Genomic DNA, 22,708 nt, shown 5'->3' with positions numbered 1-22,708 from the left:
TGGGACAGCGTGACAGCGGGGCAGCAGAGGGGGCAGAGTGAGAAGGATCATGACAGCGGAAGGTGACAGCGGGGCAGCAGAAGGGTGCAGAGTGAGAAGGATCGTGACAGCGGAGGGGGACAGCGGGGCAGCAGAAGGGGCAGAGTGAGAAGGAAAGTGAAAGAGGAGGGGGACAGCGGGGCAGCAGAGGGGGCAGAGTGAGAAGGATCATGACAGCGGAAGGTGACAGCGGGGCAGCAGAAGGGTGCAGAGTGAGAAGGATCGTGACAGCGGAGGGGGACAGCGGGGCAGCAGAGGGGACAGCTTGGCAGCAGAGGGAAACAGCGGGCAGCAGAGGGGGACAGCGTGACAGCAGAGGGGGACAGCGGGCAGCAGAAGGGGACAGAGGGCAGCAGAAGGGGGCAGCGTGACAGAGGGCTGCAGAGGGGGGCAGAGTGAGAAGGATCGTGACAGCGGAGGGGGACAGTGGGGCAGCAGAGGGGGGCACAGTGAGAAGGATCATGACAGCGGAGGTGGACAGCTGGGCAGCAGAGGGGGACAGCGTGACAGTAGAGGGGGACAGTGGGGCAGCAGAGGGGGACAGCGTGACAGCAGAGGGGGACAGCGGGGCAGCAGAGGGGGACATTGTGACAGCAGAGGGGGACAGCGGGCAGCAGAGGGGGATAGCGGGGCCGCAGAGGTGGGCAAAGTGAGAAGGATCATGACAGCGGAGTGGGACAGCGTGACAGCGGGGCAGCAGAGGGGGACAGCATGACAGTGGGGCAGCAGAGGGGGGCAGAGTGATAAGGATCATGACAGCGGAGGGGGACAGCATGACAGCAGGACAGCAGAGGGGGGCAGATTGAGAAGGATTGTGACAGTGGAGGGGGACAGCGGGGCAGCAGAGGGGGACAGCGTGGCAGCAGAGGGGAACAGCGGGCATCAGAGGGAGACAGCGTGACAGCAGAGGGGGACAGCAAACAGCAGAGGGTGACAGAGGGCAGCAGAGGGGGGCAGCGTGACAGAGGGCTGCAGAGGGGGGCAGCGTGGCGGAAGGGGGCAGCGTGACAGAGGGCTGCCGATGGAGCAGCGTGTCTGGGGGCAGCATGCCTGGGGGTAGAGGGGGCAGAGTGCCTGGGGGCAGAGTGCCTGGATGCAGAGGGGGCATTTTTGCATACAACTAAATAAGTATTTCTGTCCTTACCTAAATACTTATTACAATTTTTTGACCCAACTACTTCTAAAACAGGACTGCTCAGTAATTATTTTGGAGGGGTGCCTTGAAAAAATTTGGAGACTCTAAGGGTGCTGCGAACTGCAAAAGTTTGGGAACCACTGCTCTAGGTTCTGATTCGATGTCTTTACAGCACATGAATGACTTAGGACTGTGCATGTGCAAGGGGCAATTCTGGTAATCACTGCAGGGGAGCACACAAAGGGTGTCAGAGAGGGATCTGAAGAGCCGTCTCCTGTGATGCTCTCCCTTTAGGATTGTATGGCATCATTCAATCCTACCTATATATATTCAGATGTCATCAGCCCTCCGGGTCAAGCTCCAAAAAGCAAAACTTTTCAGAGCTTGATAAATTTAACCAGACCACAGTCCCCATTAAGAAATATGGGAACTGCTGTGTTTTGTGATACTTTGCCTAATGCAGCAGATATCTCTGCCTTAGACATTTGTTAACTTGCTACTATACTTAAAAAAAATTCACGCAGTCATTTTAGCATGGTTTAAGGCTTGATAAATAGACCCCTATTATTTTATCACCATCCTCTTAATCAATTTAAACTTTTGCATTTTGCTCTTAAAATACTTGTTTGTGTCATAAGATGAAGGAGGCATCAGGACTGTCTTTATTACAGGAGTCACATTTGTACATTGTAATGTTTTTATATATTGGTTTTTCTGCACACAATAAGCTTTCCTGCTTAAAATAGTGTGTTTGATTAGTGTGAAGTTGTAGGTATAGGACATAACCAGATCTCTGCCACCTCCGAACATGTGTACAACATGCAGAAAAATATTCCCCTAAATGATAAATGAGCACCCGCTAAAGCCGTAATCTCTGTGAAACTCATTAAATATCTTGGGCCTGATTCATTAAAGATCTTCACTTGAGAAACTTCTTATTTCAGTCTCCTGGACAAAACCATGTTACAATGCAAGGGGTGCAAATTAGTATTCTGTTTTGCACATAAGTTAAATACTGACTTTTTTTTTCATGTAGCACACAAATACTTGATAGCTTATTTGTACACTGACATTTAAAGTTGATATTTGTGTGTTACATGAAAAACAGTCAGTATAGTATAGTATAGTCAGGGACTAAAAACATTTGAGGCCCAGCTTAAGAATACAGCCTGTCTCAATGAATGACGTTTGTATAACACACAATATTCTTTAACAATCAAACACAAAACAAAAGAAACAAAAGCACTTATGTTACTTACTGAACGACAATCACTTCTACCCACACTCTCACAAATGCAGGTAATGGGCCAAATGCTTCGAATATATAAATATAGGGGCCACCAGATTTTTTTATGCATGTTCCAAGTTCAGCAAAGGAAAGAGCACCTGTTGGATAATGGAAACAATCATATTAAATTATTTTGTCAAAATAATAATATAGTATATTTAAAGAGTTCAATTGTCTATCATGTATGTAATGGGCAGTACCCACTTAAATCCTCTTCAGTTTATATTATTTTCAGGTAAAAATTAATTTACATAACTTTATCATGTTAAATATTATTTTAAAGTGACACAAACTCCCTCTATAATATTCAAAAAATGTCATCTGACCAGATCAGACTATGCTGAGTGCACAATTACCAAGTTAGCAATATATGTAATCTGATACAAAGCATACATACATTCCAAATGAGCAGTTGAAAACCCTTTGGCAAACATAGTCCATATTTTTAACCTAAATTACTTCATGACCAGAGCAGGGTCAGAAAATGGCATTGCCCGGCCCGATAGCAAAATTTGGGGTATCACTGCCCACGTCCAGTCTTGAAGAGATTGGACTCTGCTCTCCTGAGAAGCATATTGGAATACTGTATATTTATATACCTTAGGATTTGTTTAGGGAAACTTTGTGCTAAAGCAGATTTTTCCCTAAACTACTTTTAGATAATTAATAAATAGAGTATAATAGGATTCAAAAGAAGAACTGCTGATGTCACAATGAGTCTGCACAATACCACATCACATGGTTATCATCTGTGCAAGAGAAATTACTTACACAATTAAATGACACATTGTAAATATGATGCTCAGACAAAGTGTTGCAAACAAAATCAACAACTAAAGTGACAAGCAATGCCATAAGCAGAACGCTTGTGCATGAGCCATTCAATTATCAATTCAGGGTTAAGTCTACTGACATCTCCCAAGCACTAATATCCATAGTAGAGGGGCTCTGGCTAGGCCCATCTATTCTCCCCCCAGTGGGTGTTGGGTCTTTCTTTTTGATGCAGGCATTCTCTTCCCATCTCCCCACATTTCTGGGTTCTGTTTTAACATTTTTCTCCCTCTTACAGGTGAGGCACCGTTGACATTAAAGCTTTTGCAGTCAGCGACTAATTCAAATGGTGCTGTTGCTGATTGGCCGCAGGTCACCGCCCCCTTCGAAGCAACCTGTCTCTTGGTCCTTTAGTGTGGGGAACCCTTTGATTTGCTGGTGTGAGCACGTCATTGTAACCCCAGAAGGTGAGTAGTCACTATGACACCAGATTTAGCACCGAACAACTGTAAAGCACAATGTCCTGGAAGTAGTTGGTTCATGCCTGTTGGCCATACACTGTTTGGTTTTGTTATTAGTTTTTAGTCGCAATTTGCTGTGACCCGTTTTGCACGTAGTTATCCTTATGGACCAAGATCTCAGACACATTTTCTTGATAGTGATGATAGTAAGCAAATGCTTCTAAAAGGTGTGGAGATATTTTATGAAGCATACTCAGCATACACGGCAAAGCGCATTATGCTTGTCAGTCTGTGTGGGTGATCCACCCAGCGCATTTCAATGTGCTTGCCTACTCTCAAGTCCTAGAAGACACCTGTTACGAGCCGCCGCGGCTCGCTTCCTGGGTCTGCTAGCGTCCCGGCCATCACCTTGACGACCGGGACGTCATTTCCAGTTCCTGGTCGGCCGTTGCCAAGGCAACGGTCCGACGCTTATACTTTAGCGCTGCGTCCCGGCGGTACTAGTGGCCGGGCGCATGCGCGCAATTTAACACAGCCTGTGGGCTGATTAATGTAATTTATATGGGGGCTGTGTAAGACTCAGAGCTAGGCTCTGATTGGTGGCTTGTGGTATTTAGGGCAGTGAGGTCTGCAGCCTCACTGCCGGTTATAGCGTTCTGTCCTCAGTCCTGCTGCCTGCTTGTGCTATCCATTTTGGTTCAGGCTACCTTGGATTTGACTACCCGTGTTTTGACCCCTGCTTGTTATTGGACCTGTGACCCTTCTCTTCTGACCTTGACCTTTTGCCTGGAAATCTGATTTTGCTTCTCTGCCTGTGAGTTTGACCCTTCGCTTGCCCTTGGATTTTGCATCTGTGCCTGTGACCTTTTGACCTAGGATTCCTCTTATACTACAGTCCACCAATTACTCCACTTCTGGGAACTCCTTTAAGTCAGTATACGTTACTCGACCCTCGGTCAGCCCGCAGCCCAGTCTGTCCCCACCACTAGGGGCTCCAGCGAACACCTGGCCTTCAGAGTAGTTCCCGAGTTTCACTGTACTGACTTGGGAGTTCCTAACAACACCTCCCCAAATTAAAAGTGCAACTCAGTGTGGGGCACAGATTTATCCAGAGGTGCACTGCTCAAAAGTGTAAATGTCACATTAAAGTCCAGCCTTCTATCACGTTAGTACCTATCTATTCAGTAAGTAAAATACACTTTTTAGACTCAAAATAGACTTTCAGTCTTTCTCTGCTTGATTTGGCCTCATTTACAGCTTAACTTAATCATTAGACTGAGAGGATTAAACAATGTTTTTAGTACATGCACATTTATATGCCTGAAACTTTTTATTACATTGCAGAGTGCATTTAGAAATGCTAAAGTGCTACATGGAAAAGCAAGATAGGTTTCTCTAGAAGTATAGGATGAGACTGAGAACTACCAGCTAAGGTGGTGCAAAATACAGGACAAAGCTTTCCCCTTCCCTCCACTCAGAAGGGAATGTATCTAAAAATGGGCCCTGCCCACTCATTTCAATGATCTTGCTTCACTAATGGGAAGCTTATTTCTGCACTGCTCCACAAAACTAGGCGTATGCACTACACCTACTGCATACTAGGATTCATTTTACCCATCTATTCCATCCGTCATGTGCAAACTTCTGCTCTTCCTCAAATCTTCCTCAGTAAATCCATGCCCCGCAGTGGTAGTCTAAGCACATTTTGCAAATCAATTGTGGGTCCAAAGGTTTTTTTGCATGTAATGACGTAAATGGCCAGTGTTTGTAGGAAGTTCAGTAATTGTAACTTATTTCTGAAGCTTAGAAAACCAGACAGCTTAGTCATGTTCATGCTTTAAAAAAATGAGCTGTGTTAATCATATAATATTTTATTATTATATAAGATTTTGTTGTTTCACAATGTCCCCACAAGATTCATTATACTGTTAATTCTATGATGCAATATTAATGCTCTGTAAGAAGATTTATTTTCCAGGAAATAACAAACTGTAACTGAATAAATCTTGTAACGTTGTAACACTGCCCTACAGTCCTCTGACAGTATCAGTGTTTAAAAGTCTGTTCTACATTTGTTTTAAAAGGTGTGCTAAAACATCAATGAGCTATGAATATTAGAGGACTGCAGCACTTTGATATACTGATGTCAGCATTAATTGACTTTCTTATTTGCAGTATTATATTAACTACTAAAAATAGAGATGTTAGAGCTTCTCCGCAGGTTAAAACAGGTTAAATGTAATTACTGAGGGCATTCATAAAGATGTCTATACATGGGCAGATTTATATTTACTTTAGTCACACATGTATTTCTGTAAATGTGGCCAAATGGGACTGAACCATCTTTTCTGTCCTCACAGTGAATGGCCACTTTCCATTGGTACAATTAATGCAGTTGGCTGATGACCACACACAAGGAGAACCAGATTCTGGTCATCATCCACCTGTCCTGTTCGCCATGTGACCATGTGAATCAGATGTAGATATGGACAGATAGCCAATACATTTCCATACACACTGTGATTTCTGGTCAATTAAAACTACTCATCAGAATCATTCAGTGTATTGACACCTTATAGCTGCTTTACCATGTATGAAAATATTTTCCTAGTTGGCCCTTACCCCTAGCCCAAGTGCCTGCTCCATGCAGCAGTTTTTCTCAGTGCGCCTCTGTTTCTCTGACAACCATGCTGAAAATCGTAGGTGTGTGTGTGTGGCGGGAGGACCAGTCACAAGAGAGATTACAGCTTGCGATTGGTCCTGCCGTTCACACACCCTCTCATCGACCATTTACAGATGGTGATCTTTAGTTAATTTGGTCTAGCGTAGGCTGACTACAGTAAGGTCTTATTCACACAAACCTGGCTGAGGCAAACCAGCACAAAGACGTATATGCCTGTCAGGAGATGTATCTGCTAGAAGGCGGTTACAAATACACACTGATGACGATGATGGTCCCGGCAATAGATAGCAGCTTCTGACTGGCTGGTTGCAGATTCACCTTTGAAGTTGATAGATGCTTTTTTCATTGATTGTGCATATATTAGAGGATTTTTTGGGTGTATTTTATATATAAATCTGCTAAGGTTCAACTGGGGTCAAATATCCCTAAAGTAACTTTAGAATCTACCAAACTTTGATTCAAGTAAATTACTTATTGGGCAATCAAATTGCATTTTAGAAGAAAGTATATGTTTGTCATTTACTAGAAACAAGACTGAAATTATATCATGTGTTTATGCCCTAGTTAAAGTATATATAATATAAATAGGGCTCATGGACTACTAAACACATGTAGGAGTTACACATTGCTCAATATAAAAGAGATATTGACTATTATTTATATAACATGGTTCAAAGGTGCAAATTTATGATATATAAAATGATTAAAAATATCTCTGTGTGCATCATAAAGGAATGTAGACAGTGTCACACCTTCTGTCAATTTGTATAGAGCAGTCTGTCTTCCAAAACTCATTATTCATGTGAGTAGGCACTTGTTAGGGAGTACACCCAAGGCCATAATTAGGGCGGTGCAGGCCTTGGAGACACCCAGGGTGCAAGACCGATGGGGCGTAACACTCGCACACTATATGCAAAATGACCAACATCCCAGAAAAACATTAATGGGGTTCAGACTGCTGGCTGTACTTGCCAAGGGACAAGGGACAGGTAGCTGTCACAATGAGGAAGGTTCCCAACTCCCTACTCCCTGCTCCCTGCTGTCAGGAGGAAAAAAAAAGAAGGCACAGCAAGAAGACACAGCAAGGAGAAGCAGGAAGAAGACACCTCAAGAAGAAACAGAGATAAGAAGATGAGAAGTTGAGGAGGGCTAGGTGCTGAAGAGAACAAGCGGGGGGAGGGGGGCTGGAGAGAACGGGGGAGGTGCTGTGGAGAGAACTGAGATTCAGGGGGTTGGAGGTTGAAGAGGATAAGGCCTTTCTTTGGAGTACTTATGAATGCTACATTAATACCATAAAACAGTAATTAATTGCAAAAATATAGTACTATATTCAAAAGACAGTGATGTGTTTATTAGTAGTAATAATTTCCATTAAATGTGGGGGGAGATTTGTAAGCCATACATTTGATTTTGGGACTGGTGGTGGAAATAGGCTTTTGTATTATATGGGATTGCTATTAATTGTCAGGCCTGGTGAGGGGTGTAACTGGTCTGTTTATCAAATATGAATGTTATTAATTTAATGTGGGGGGGTGTGAGCGGGATATGTCTGTTTATTTTATATGTAACAAATATTGTTTTCTACAAAGTGATACACACATATTCCACAGACACAATTTCCCTACATAGATGAATGTACAGTCATTTGGGTACCTAGAATTTAAAGACAATCGCTTATCCAGGACCACAAGAAGTTGACACTGGGATTTGGATCAGGATCTCCAGCAATGAATTTAATGTATTATTTTACATTCAGTACATTTAACCACTGAGCCTCTGCTTGTCACAAAATTCTTTCGATTTGGCTATGGATGTACTTGAGACCGTTCTATTAGGAATAACAAAGTTGATATAACATTTAGCGACAAACAAGAAGTAATTATTTAGTTGTAAAAAGCAATAAAACCGAAATAATGGATAACTGTGGATTATTTGCTACATTAGAAACTATCCCTGAGAGTTTACTAATGAGACTTTGCTAATTAAAGTCTTTTGTAAAATTTATCTTTTTAGTTTTTAGCTTTCAGGCAGAGTTTAAATAAACTTTCAAGAATTAACACTTTACAAGTACTGTATAATCACATATCATTTAGTGATCATGAGAATAATCATTTTTGCATATAACTAATACAGAGATAGAACTAAAAAGGTCTCCACTTTAAAGTGGACATTTGATAGGTGAAAGGTGAATGTTTATCTGCATGACAAAAATAAAGGAAATTAACAGCAATTTTTTTTCTAAAAGAATAGGAGTGAGCCAGAATAATGGGTTTGAGAATGTAATTAGAATATTAATCTAAATGGTGATAGTAATAGCGGAATACAAATTTAGTAATGTATAAACCAAGTCATAGTATATTTTTCGATTTTTGTTTGGTTGGTGTATTTATATCTTGCATTTGTAATTACTTTTACCCCAGTTAGTATGTTTAGAGAATTGGAACTATTTTGTTTAAAATATTTTAAATTGGACTGTCAGTAGAATTAAAAAGTGTAGTCATGTGAAAGCAAAGATTTGTAAAAAGTTTACCCATCACCTATGCAAAGTTATTGCAGCCAGCTTGTGGGCTGAGCCAACATTACTCATATCAATTTATTAGAAGCTAGCAACAGGTATTCAACACAATTTGTGCTAAATAAAGCTGCTTATAAAAATAGCGTATTTAGGCACATATATATTAAGTCACACGTATGGCAAGATTTGTCCAGCTCTGCATCCGTAGTATATACACCAGGTTTAAGTCAGGCATACTTACACCAACATACACAACCAGGTCATAAGCACAAAAAGAGTTTATTAACAATTGTCTTGACAGCAAAAAACACATTTGCTATGAGGTTTGATATAATATAGAAGACATTATATAGAAATTATATAGATAACACAGAAATATTATAATCCGATAATATATGCATGATCACTGCAGAAAGCAACTGTCAGCTTCAGAAGTGGATTTACAATCAGCAAATCAGAAGAGGCCATCTCCGGGCTGGTCTGCATCAGACACATTAGCGTGTACACACCCCTTACTGTACTCAGCTTACATTTCCGCTGAGTATAACAAAAGGTTTCTGTTGTGCAATTTAACTTAAGAACACACTTCTAAGAACCTAAGCAAATTAGTTCATTTGAGGTCAGTGAAATGGCCTTTTCAAATTAAGATTTATGTGTTGCAATATCTCTGCCGGTCAGAGCTGGATTAAGGCTTTGGGGGCCCGGGGCACTTAAGACAGGGGGGCCCCTAAAATCTAAAATTAAGGGCATAGTGACACATCCTGCATTACATCACCTACAGCCCACAGTATGACACTTACAGCTCTCCCAGAGGGCTCGCTTAGGTTGTCTGCATAAGAAAAATCATTGCTTCCACAAACTAAAATACTGTACATTAAAACAGTCATCAAAAGACCACATTAAAATGGGTATTGACACCACACATTAAAACTAGCAATGATATCACACATTAAAAATAAAATTTATAATGCACATTAAAACTAGCAATGATACCGCCACCCTCCTACAGACAAAAAAACTGCATTGTTGTGTACACCATTGAACAGTCACTAAAAATTGGGATTGTCCCACTAGAATCACAACATTTCACAGACTTTGCTGCTCTCTCCTACCTGTTCTTCTCACTTTCACCACCTGTGCTGCAGGTTTCTTTAGTTGCGGCTTGTCTGGATCCTGGAATGTTAGGGGCCCTATTTGGGGGAAAAAAATGGGTACATTTAGAAAATTACAGCCACCCCTGGCGTTAAATCAGTACCACCCATGATTAATAATTAGGCCTTTCGCCAGCCCCAACATTAAAATAATAGTATTCACATTTAATAAATAAACCTATTTCCCTCCCTACAAACAGCCCCAGCAATAAATTAATAGTATTTACATTTCAGAAATATACCTATTTCCCGCAACCGTCACTGCCATTAAATAACTCATAGGCACATTTAATAAAGGGACCTCATTCTCCCCAAACTACCCCATCCTAAATTAATTGTCCCCACTATTGTGTCTCTCCCCCCCCTTTTTCCTCATGCTGTGTGTCTCACCCTTTTTTCATATACTGTGCCTTTCTCCCCCCTTTTTTCTCATGCTGTGCCTCTCCCCCTTTTTCCTTACTGTGCCTCTCTTCTCCCCATTTTTCCTCCATACTGTGCCTCTCTTCTCCCCCTTTTTCCTCCATACTGTGCCTCTCTTCTCCCCCTTTTACCTCAATACTGTGCCTCTCTTCTCCCCCTTTTTCCACCATACTGTGCCTCTGTTCTCCCCCTTTTTCCTCCATACTGTCCCTCTCTTCTCCCTCTTTTTCCTCCATACTGTCCCTCTTTTCTCCCCCTTTTTCCTACATACTGTCCCTGTCTTCTCCCCATTTTTCCTCCCTACTGTGCCTCTCTTCACCCCCTTTTTCCTCCATACTGTCCCTCTTTTCACCCCCTTTTTCCTCCATACTGTCCCTCTCTTCTCCCTCTTTTTCCTCCATACTGTCCCTCTCTTCTCCCTCTTTTTCCTCCATACTGTCCCTCTTTTCTCCCCCTTTTTCCTCCATACTGTCCCTCTCTTCTCCCCTTTTTTTCTCCATACTGTCCCTCTCTTCTCCCCCTTTTTCCTCCATACTGTCCCTCTCTTCTCCCTCTTTTTCCTCCATACTGACCCTCTTTTCTCCCCCTTTTTCCTCCATACTGTCCCTCTCTTCTCCCCCTTTTTCCTCCATACTGTCCCTCTCTTCTCCCCCTTTTTCCTCCATACTGTCCATCTCTTCTCCCCCTTTTTCCTCCATACTGTCCCTCTCTTCTCCCCCTTTTTCCTCCATACTGACCCTCTTTTCTCCCCCTTTTTCTTCCATACTGTCCCTCTCTTCTCCCCCTTTTTCCTCCATACTGTCCCTCTCTTCTCCCCCTTTTTCCTCCATACTGTCCCTCTCTTCTCCCCCTTTTTCCTCCATACTGTGCCTTTCTGCATTATTCCCTTTTTTTTTTTTTAACTTACCTTTCTTTTAGCTTCTTTCTTCTCTTCTGTCTTCTTGTTTCTTTCTTGGTCCTCTCCGCGCTGCTACTCACTGAATGACAGGCGTGACTTGATGATGTCACGCCTGTCATTCAGTGTTGACAGTGCAGAGAGGAGGGAGGAGGAGGGACGCCAGCGCCGCGGTGAGGTAAGTAGTGTATATATTTATTTTTTTTACTACCCGGCTCCCCCCACCAACGAAGGGAGCCCCCCGCCCCCCGCCAACGCCGCCGACGCTGCCGGCACCATTAAAAAAAAAAAAGAAGAAAAATAAAATCAGTAGAAGTTATGCGCGCGGCGGCGGGGGGCCCTCGGAGAGAGGGGGGCCCGGGGCACGTGCCCCCTGTGCCTCCCCTTAATCCGGCTATGCTGCCGGTGGATGATGTCCAGTGCCCATGGTATTTATATTGACTTGTTGCCATTCCACCATCCAATGCCCCACCTACCCATAAAATATAATTGCCCATAAATTCTACTCTGAGCTGCTAACCAAAATCTGGACAGGGAACATCAGTCAGCAGGACTGGTAGAAAGTAGAGGGCTGTATAACCCCCATTTATTTGGACTGTGACCTACAGTAAGGTGTGCCTGAGCCTGCTGCTAGATAGCTCAGGCTCCTCACATCTAACCGACTGTGGCTTACACCTTTACAGGCCATTAGAGGACATGTGACTCAAGTCACTGTGGTTGGACTCCACCGTATCCCAGGTATTGACCCCTCTATGCAAAACACAGTATCGAAAGGGCTGGGGAAGAGTTGATAAAGCTGAGCAGCAGCTCTCTCCTTATAATTGTGGAGCAGGTGGAGGTGGAGATAAGGGGATGGTTAACACCCATTTTCTCCTGCAAAAGGTCTTTGTAGTCTTTGATAACACTACTTTTAAAGGACAGGCCATTTCTCATGGGCCAGTGCTGTGTACTTGCCCCCCTAGGCTAATGTTTGCAGCCAACCCTGCTCAGAGGGGCCCTGTGGTGCAGTTTACAATATTTTGTTTTTTTCCAAGAATTAGCAAACACTGATGATTTATGAAAATAATTGTAATTAAGCATTGTATGGGTATTTAATTACAGTGGTAGTCATTATTCCTATTATGAGAATGCAGAGAATGTGGATTTCAGAGCCAGAAACATATAATTACTCCCTGGGGGTATATTTACTACGCTGCAGGTTTGAAAAATTGGAGATGTTGCCTATAGCAACCAATCAGATTATAGCTGTCATTTTGTAGAATGTACTAAAATGATAATTAGAATCGGATTGGTTGCTATAAGCAACATCTCCACGTTTTCAAACCCGCAGTTTAGTAAATATACTCCCTAGAATGATTTAAGAGTTTGGTGCAAATTTACTAGGCAGCCATCTGGACTTAAATGTTTAATATCATTTCTTTTTTCCGGTGTACTATTGCACAATTGTTGGTATACAGGTAACCTTTACATGGAATGGAATATTTTACACTGACAGTAAGCAGTAAATAAGTATGAAGCATACAATTTACTTTACTAAAGTTAATTCAAAGGTAAGGTAGCAAAATAATTAGTCAGTATTGACTGACACACCCTCTGTATGTCATGCCAATAGCAGCTCAAGCTGTAAGAAACAAATGTACACACACACTCATATATCATTAACGTGTAGCTCACATAAAGAGGGTTTATACTGATCAATCTATCACCTTGAAATCAGAGAGAAAATTGGATAATAAGTAGTGAATGTGTAACTAACTCAAACTGATTAGTTTAATCTTAATTTAAATTGAGGAATATAATAAAACACCATATTATTAGCTACGTATACAAAAATAAATGCTTTTAATTCCAATGAGTTCAGAGTATTCTTCAGGCATATAACAGATAAATACATATTTAAATTATATATAAAACAGTTGTCAATCCATGCAAGATTCACCTTCCCCTTAAATGACGTATATAATATTACATAAGTAGACAATAAATATCACAAGATGATACTTACCAAAGAGAGAAAGTATGCCAGAAGCTGTCCACACAGTTAAAGACATTCCTATGCTCCCGGTATGCAGTAATATTCCTTTGGGGGAGATAAAAATTCCTGCTCCAATTATAGCTCCAACTATTATAGAGATCCCTCTTAACAAAGTTACTTTCTTTTTCAGCACCACCTTTCCTCCTAAGTCAGGCTGTTTACTGTTCGTTGAGGGTAACATGCATTGTGATTCCTTTGCAGGGTAACTATTTTTAGAAATCATGGGCACATTAGCAGATGCAGATTTCCTATACATGATGGAGAAAATGACCATAAAATCTGAAATAAAAGAAAAAAGCTGTGCAGGTAGTGCTCTGTATGCTCTGCAGTTGTGATGTCTACAGAGAGCTGACTGCATCTCATGTAAAACTTTCTTAAAACTAAAGTTCGTAGATTCTGATCTTTTGCTTCTTAGGAACACCTGCTCATTCACACTCGTTATTGCCCTGGAGACCAAGTGGTATATTTACTAAACTGCGGGTTTGAAAAGGTGGATATGTTGCCTATAACATCCAATCAGATTCTAGCTTTCATAAATTTAGTGTATTTTTCAAAATGACAGCTAGAATCTTATTGGTTGCTATAGGCAACATCTCCACTTTTTCAAACCTGCAGTTTAGTAAATATACCCCCAAGTCAGCTTCCGCATGGGTTTGATAATTTGTACAGAATTTAGGCTGCTGTCACACCAGCTTAATATTGCTGAATGATGATACAAATTCCCCAGGTTTGCATCAGTTACGGATAAATCTTTTGTATTACTCAGTAATTCTTCTTACAAAGCAGCATGTTGCAAAAGCAAAAACTTGATCTTCTTACACAAAATCTGAGTGAGTAATAGGAGCTTCTGTTGTTGTAAGAAAATCATTGTGACTTGCAGAAATTCCTTCAATTAGAGAACAAAGGACATTTATTCAAAGGCTATTTATGAAAGTTAATTGCTTGTTGCTACCAAATTAAGTCAGTCTAGTGTCCAGTGTCTCTGTTAACAGTGACTATACAGGCACCTAGAAATAAAAGTTATAATAGCTATTAGAAGGAAGTTGGCAGGGTCAGGCAGAAAACTCTGAGATTTACTGTACTTGATTTGAGAAAGATACAAATATTCCTCTCATGTATGGAAAATAAAGACATTTTAATGTCTTTATTTTTACTGCTGTACACACTTTAATACACAAAACTGATTAATATATCTTTTATATTCTGTGCATAAATTCCTCTACACAGATTTATTTCAGAAGCATGGACAGAGTAAAGCTTACTGATAACGCAATGAAATAATGTAAATCTATCAATAAATGAACACAAAACCACTTAGCACGGTGGCTTAGTGGTTTGCACTTCTGCCTCACAGCACTGGGGTCTTGAGCTCAATTCCCAACCATGGCCTCATCTGTGAGGAGTTTGTATGTTCTCCCCGTGTTTGAGTGGGTTTCCTCCGGGTGCTCAGGTTTCCTCCTACACTCCAAAAACATACTGGTAGGTTAATTGGGTACTAACAAAATTGACCCCAGTGTTTGTCTGTGTGTGTTTGGGAATTTAGACTGTAAGCCCCAATGGGGCAGGGACTGATGTGAATGAGTTCTCTGTACAGCGCTGCAGAATCAGTGGCGCTATATAAATAAATAAATGATGATGATGATGATGATCTGTTTCTTTGTCTTACTATAGTCTATATTGCAATAATCATGTGACACCATCAAAATATTTAACAAATGTCAGATGTATTTATCTCTTGCTTTCAAATATTTATTGAAATGAATAATGAGGGAGAAAGTAAAAGAGAGAAATGAATAAAGTCAAGAAAAACAGGTAAAGAGGAGAGGTAAGAGAGAGAAAAAGGTAAAGAAGAAGACACACACGAAGACACACAAACACACACACATACACACACATGCACGCACGTGGGCCTAGCGCTCAGTGCAGGATGCGCTCTGTGCCCCATGTGCTCTATGTGGAGTTCTTAACCCAGAGAATTTCATTCTTGCTGGGTGTCACCAGCCCTCTGTGTGTGCCGCAAAAAGCCCGGCACCCTGGGCTTGCTTTCACCCCCATTTTACCTTTTAAATATATATTTTAAATCAGCTACAACTCACAGACTATCTCCATCACTATGGGCGTGTATATAGCCGGTACCTGTTGGATCTCTACCTGCTTATACGTCTAATGGGTGCATCATCCATGCCTTTATGCATCCCTCTGTAGCTGCACTCATACAAACTTAATTAGTACTCAAATGTGTAGCCTCAATCCCTGCACAATCCAAACTAGCTCTCATCATTCCTTGATAAATCCTTATAAATGAATAAAGGACCAGGAACTTGTGGGCGCATGTTCAAAAACTTTTTTGCCCTCTCTACCGGGGGGTATGATGGGCTCATGAAGCTTTCCCAACTTGTTTCATCTTCGTCTTCCCAGCTGCTCAGCTTAGACCTCCAAATAACAAGAACTAACCCTCCTCACTTAACTGGATATGACTCGCATCGCATCCATCCAGCTTCTCTTCTGTTGTGGTTGATCAATTAATATATTATTATGGCCCCAAAGATTGCCAGCACAAGTACTGCATGAAATAATATTTTTTATAATTGAGACAAGCACTCCCTTTGGAAGTTGTCGGTTATCAACTCTACATCGCTGGGCCTCTGTGACTACAACCTATTTCATTTGGTTAACCCCCTCCTTATATTAAAATCCTTTGTCACATCTGGCCAATCTAAGGAATGTAAGCAAAACACATTTCTGCCAGTAGTCTTTCATCTCCAACAAGAATTGCTTCATAGCCTTAACTTGAGATATTCCCTTAACACTTTTGTCTGTGTAGATGTCCCAGTCCCTGCAGTAGGCGCTCCCGATATTCCATGCTATAGAGGCTGGATCAGCTTAACACTCATGTGGTCTCTAATTCCTAAATGTAGGTAGTCCATTTGTAAGAAGCAAATTCTGCCTGCAAAGCCAAGATGTGAAATTTTTAAATATTAAACCTAGATAACGCATCTGCTGTTCTGTTAGCTTCTGTAATGTGCCTAGCCCTCACCCCAATATTCAACTTCAAATATTTAAACATCAGAGCCAACAATAATGCCACTACTTGAAGTAATTTTTCTGAAAGAGTTTCCAAATTCCACCATCACCTCATTGTCTATCCTAAATAACACCTTCCTATTGTGCAATTCTGCACCCTAAAACTCTACTGCTACCAAGACCGGAAACAGCTCTAAGAGCGACACATTGCACAATTTTTTCCTAATCTAGTGGCCACCAATCTGTACACTATTTTCCTGCAAAATATGCTCAGAACCTCACCCTACCTGCTGTATCAGTAAATGGATGTATCTAGGAAGGGCAAACCTGATCTTTCCTTTACATTGAGGACATAATTCATTAAGGACCACAAAGCGAATGCAATTTGCATTTTAACTAGGGTAGAAATTGCACGCAAGTTCGCCTCTATTCAAGTACGAGCAGATCTGAAGAGACATATCTAGTTGAATTTGGGTATAAGTACGTATACAGTACGTAAGTTTGTAGACAGACTCAACACACTGCAGGATACGTACAATGCATATGTATATATGATGTCCCATCAGTACGCACAGCTAAAAAGCTAAAAAAATAAATTAACACCTGTTAACAATATAATCATTAAAAATAATACATTGGAAAAAAATTTTAGTTTTTTTAAAATTTGTATTTTACATGAAATACACTGATCAGGAAGTTGTGGAAAGTTGGCACATGGCCGTTGAGGTGGGTCATTATGACCTGGGTTTATTTTATGCCTGATTTTAACATTTTAAGGATGATTTTAGAAGATTATTAGTATATTTGGAATAATGAAATATTAAATTAGGTATTTTGATTAAAAAAAGTAATAGTAATAGTAACTTTTTTTACTTCTACTTAGTGAGAAATGTGATTTTGCTAAGCTGACGCCATCTTGTTGCCTTATAGCCATTTTGTTCTCTTATAGCTTAAAGACAGATTATATACTGCTAGCTTGTAGGAGTTATTCATTGTTTGCAAGAAACTACGCCCATGATCTTGGAAGTGGCAGACAGGAGATAAAAAAAACTCCCCCCTGGGGAGTATTCCCATGTCAAAATGTGAGAATATAGCAAGATCTGTGTAAAGAAAGCATGAGTGGGGCGTAGTTTTCTGTAATACATGATTTTGTGCTATATAGATATGGACTTGTAACTAATAAAGCAGAACTAATTGTACACGCAGAACTTGCAGTGTCTCTTATTCTCTCTGGCTGATGAGCTCATAACTGATAAACTGACACTTACAGGTGAACAATATGAATTAGATTCAACAGCATTGGAGGTCGACACCGAGACTGCTGACCTGAGCAAAGGAAAAAAAAAATGGACGTCACCCTGGACACAGGACTCTGACTATAACCCGGATGAGTAGAGTATTCCACTCGTCAGGCTCCTCTGTTTAGAGGTTCCTCATGTCCGTCTAAGTTATCAGGCACACAGATCGGTAAGTCTCAGATTAATACAGTAATTACTAGATCATTTTGTTTACTGTATTGGTAATTTGATTTCTGAAAGATGAGTGAATTTTGAGTGTATGTGTGATACACCAACACCATCCCCAGAACGTTGTCAAGAAGTTAGATGAATTTGGCAGACCTTCGTCCCAGATGTTGTCAGGCTATTCTGCAAAAGGGGCATCCAGTGCGCAGTTCCCAAAGAACGGAACATCCAGTGTAAGGAGTCCAAAAAAGGCATCCAATGTTTGGAGCCCACAGAACCGGACATCCACCTCAAGGTGTCCACAGAATGGGACGTCCACTATTGGGACAATCCACAGAAACTAGATCAGAGTCTCTATTGGGACTCAAAAGTACTGTCAATAAAGGGGAATATAGACAGTAAGCAGATAGATGACAGCAACCCCCCCATAGAAATGATGTATAGATTTCTAGGATGTGGGGGGTAGAAGGTCTGAAAGTAATTTTTCAAAAAAGCAAGGATAGTCAAAGAAGGAATTGACATGTGTGGATGGAGAAATGAAGGTGTTGCAAGTGGTAATGTGACAAGAACAAAAGGAATATTGAGATCAAACCCCAAGAGATAGTTTGAAGTGGCATAGGAAAGTTAAGAGATCTGGAAAGTCGAAATATATGTGGATATGATAAATGTATCAGTAGCTGAATGATATAATGACTAAAATAATGAATCAAGTAGGTTGTGTACTATAAATGTATGTTTAATGCTGTGCAGCTGAAAGAGTGAACTGTGTAAAAGGTTTCAGTGTGTTGAGATAAGAAAGACTCTGTATTTTGTTATCTGGCAATGTATGTAACGTTGATAAAATGGTTCTTCAAGTATGCTTCAATAATTTGGTAATAACATGTTGAAGCTAACTTATATTTATTCTAATGCTGTGAATTGTAGTTCCACAGCAGTAGGCTGTAAGATATCAGTTAATTTTTCTCTCTCTTTATGCTCCTTCTTACTACGTGTGAGAGAGATCCGTGTCTATCTGTCTTGACCGATTTAAAAGAGACATGTTTCGAGGTCAGAAAAGTTGCATATTTGTAAATGTAATGCCTGCATTGCTTAATTGTAAGCTTTTGAAGAGATGTAAAAGAAGTCTTAAAATCTTTGGTTCGTCACTGCATGATACAGTGGACGGACAAGACTGTAAATAATGTACAAATAGTGTCAGAAGAAAACTGGCTGTGGTCCACCAAGCCGTTTCAGTATTTGAACAAAATCATTTTGTTTGTCAAGTGGAGAAAAGTAGCTTTCTCTTTAATGAAGTTGAAAATTGTGGAGTGAGCTTTTATATGTAGATATAACAAGCGGTTTTAATCTATGTAAAAATGTCACTGATGAATGTTCTCAGAAATCAGGAGAGTTTGTTATGCCCATAAAGAAATGTTACGAGATAAAATGCTGTCTGTGAGCGAGACTTGCTTAAGTGAATATATTTGTACTTTCAACATGGAAATCACAGAATCTGGAAATATATGTGAATATGTGGTGATGGGAGATTTTCTTGAGAAAATGTTGAGTGAGTTACAGACACAATGTGAGGTGTCTAACGGGAGTACTCTGATTTATGAGAGAAGCAGTGTTGTTTTCAAAAAAGATGAATGCCTGGAATCGATAGAGATTACAGATTGAATGTTTGTAATCCCGGGAAACATATTAGTGTCATTCAAGGGGGCTGTACTAGTTGATGATGAGAAAGGAGTGGCTTTGAACACTCGCCCAGGTCACGTCACTTTGACATTCCCTGTTTTTGAGAATATGGACTGCCCCTTTCAGCAAATCCTATTTTCATGGCATGGAACGCATAGTATCACAGTTAAATTACACAGAGAAACATTTAAACAAGTGTCTTATTAGCAGCTGTTCACTGCACAAAAAATGTTTACTGGTTATCTGATAATGGTGTACAAGCATATTACATGCAATAACACACACTAATTGGGAGATGTGAATTAATGATAGTTACTGTAATCCTTAATGAATAAATATTAATTTCCATGCAAAAGTTTTTTTTTTTCACAGAAGGTTTCCAGCTACAGAGAAATCCAGATTGAATTTATCCAACTTCCAATGAATAGAAGTTTGCAATATGTTTTGGTCCACAGCCACAACAAACATAAATAGAAACTAATGAAGGATTTCAATAACGTAGACTCTGCTGAGTAATGGTTACCGTGTTTTGGAAAGAAATATTAGCATTTATGGGCTATTTGCATAGCAAATGCATGAACTAGGTGGTTTTTATGTATGTCCTAAGGTATGTCTTTGAAAAAAAAGGAGAAATGGACTAACATAGTTGAATATGAAATAGTGTTTGGGTTTGTTTTTGTTTTGTATTTGTTTTTTTAAAACCAACTTTTATATTAGATGGTTTGAAAGAAAGTAATGCAATGTAATGTCAAATTATGGTAGATTACATAAGGTTTTTATTTTTATCCTCATATTAGTTTTGAGTCAATCAGTGTTGTAAAGACATTCACTGCCCTTATTTACTGTGCTATAATCGTCATAAACTGTAAATACCTCTTTATATCATGGGTACGGTAATGCATCAATGTTTGTACATAAATGATAAAGCTTTAAGACTTTATGAGCTATTATCTGTACTTCTGCATTAGCACTTCTGGATGATAGCAAGCCGTTTACACTCTCCTCTGAGCAGAACCAAATGTTTAACCAATTTTAAGCTGAAGTAACTTCAGCGCCAGCACTAGCTTTGCCAGATTATGACAAGCCTTTCACATTATTTTGTTATGAAGTCAGTGCACACGCACAAACAGTACTGACACAGATACATGGTCGCAGGCTAAGGTCACTTGCATACTACTCTGCACAATTAGACCCAGTCATACTAGCAGCACGTACATGTATTAAAGCAGTGGCTGCATCGGCCATAGTGTTTGGAAAAAGTACAGATATTGTGCTAGGGCACCCAGTAACCCTAATGGTGCCACATGCAGTAACAGAAATTTTAAATCAAGCACAAACAAAACACTTCTCAGCAGCCAGACTTGCCAAATATGTAGTAGCACTGCTAGCTCCCTGTAATGTTACATTTAAGCGGTGCATAATGTTGATTACTGCTACCTTATTGCAGCAAGTTTCAAAAAATGGGAGAAGTACCTATATATATCAGGGTTCCCCTAGGGATTTGTAGGAATCCCATCCCGAGCGCACTGTGAATTTTCTCCCTCCCTTTCCTTTTTTTCCTTCCCTAAGAAATCCATAGTTAGAAGATAAAAAGGAAGCACAAGAGGCCCCAGAGCATCTCATGTTCACTGATATATGTGAAGATCTGATATCAGGACATGCAGCGGGTGCAAGAAAGTCATCGACTCATTGACCATCTATTAATATCAGCTAGAAGTGGGATCATGGACTTACTATTGGTGGGGGATGGGTTGTTCTATGTATCCAGTTTTAGACATCCATATGTTCTGCTAGAATGGTGTATGTGTATTATGTGTATAAGTACCCATTCAAAGCGACAGCAAGAATGTGATCTCTGATAGGTAGTGTTAGGGCACATAATGAATAAAAAGATGGGAAATGAGAAATGTGATTTTGCTAAGCTGGCGGCATCTTGTTGCCATATAGCCATTTTGTTCTCTTATAGCTTAAAGACAGATCAGATACTGCTAGCTTGTAGGAGTTATTCATTGTTTGCAAGAAACTATGCCCATGATCTTGGATGTGGCAGACAGGAGATAAAACAACTCTCCCCTGGGGAGTATACCCATGTGAAAATGTGAAAATGTAGCAAGATTTGTGTAAAGAAAACATAAGTGTTTAAAACCTTTTAAAAATATTTAATAAAACATAAATACAAATAAACATAAATAATTTACAGTGAGGTCCCATTCATTCCAAACAAATATGTGAAACCAGAAGTGATGTATCGCTACTGTCATCCTCAGTTTCTTTGCCAGCAGCGAGACATCACCGGAAGTATTGTATCACTCCGGTTTTTATGCCAACAAAAAAAGCTTATGAATCGATTGGTTTTTACATATCCAAACTATAATTACACCTACCTCAAATATGATATACAGAAAACAGAGGTTATACAAGATCACATTTTCCTTATAAAAATTATCTTTACCCACATATTTCTATACATTACATAACTAACTGAAATATGATAGTGGGTGTATATATCAATAAATAACAATGCATCATTCTATATACATAAATATAAAAATACAAAATGAAACATAAATTCAAATAAACATAAATAAATAAATATTTCAAAATTTCTTCTTCTTTATAATCTTAATTATTTCTAAAAGAATGTTGATTGAAGTACCCAAAGGTCATCTGTCATTTAAAGAAAATAAAAGGTGGAAAAAGAAAGAAAATACTCAGAGAAATATTTAATAAGATCAGGTTAAGAAACATTTAATCTCAACCTCCTTGTTTAAACGTTGTGGACTAAGGAGGACTAATCACAAACATGTTACTCATATTATCAATGATGACATAGACACAGCATATTTACAGTTGAAATTCACCTTTAATTCAAAAATCCATTTAATTTCTCTCCTAGATAATTGTACTTCCACATTTCTACATTTAAAATTTGGTTGAACTTAATCTATCCCCACAAAATAATAAGATCTCTTTTTTTACATTCATGTTGTTGTTTAAAATATGCTGATAAAGAGTGGGTTTCTAGACCCTTCTCTATTAGGAAACTCTTTAAAAAAAATCTCATTGGTTGAAACAAAAAAGATAACTGAGGAGAAATTGGAAGAAAACCCTACTCTAACTTAAATGGTAGACGGGACTTTGGACCAACTAA

At 39.9% G+C, this 22,708-nt stretch overlaps 1 protein-coding gene across 1 annotated transcript in view; it reads right to left on the bottom strand.

Annotated features, from left to right (window-relative positions):
- Positions 1-2,896, bottom strand: part of LOC142148544 (cystine/glutamate transporter-like) — a 78,177-nt gene extending 75,281 nt beyond the window's left edge. Inside the window, exons 1-2 of the mRNA XM_075204832.1 lie at positions 2,860-2,896; positions 2,434-2,560 (exon numbers count right to left, since the gene is read on the bottom strand). Coding sequence (XP_075060933.1) covers positions 2,434-2,560; positions 2,860-2,896 — 164 coding nt within the window. The remainder of the gene's footprint in view (positions 1-2,433; positions 2,561-2,859) is intronic.
- Between the last annotated feature and the right edge of the window lie 19,812 nt (positions 2,897-22,708).

The sequence above is a fragment of the Mixophyes fleayi genome, chromosome 1, assembly GCF_038048845.1.
Source record: "Mixophyes fleayi isolate aMixFle1 chromosome 1, aMixFle1.hap1, whole genome shotgun sequence".
Classification (NCBI taxonomy): Eukaryota; Metazoa; Chordata; class Amphibia; order Anura; family Limnodynastidae; genus Mixophyes; species Mixophyes fleayi.
Note: the sequence above shows the minus strand (reverse complement) of the source record. Positions and strands in the feature narration are given on the sequence as shown.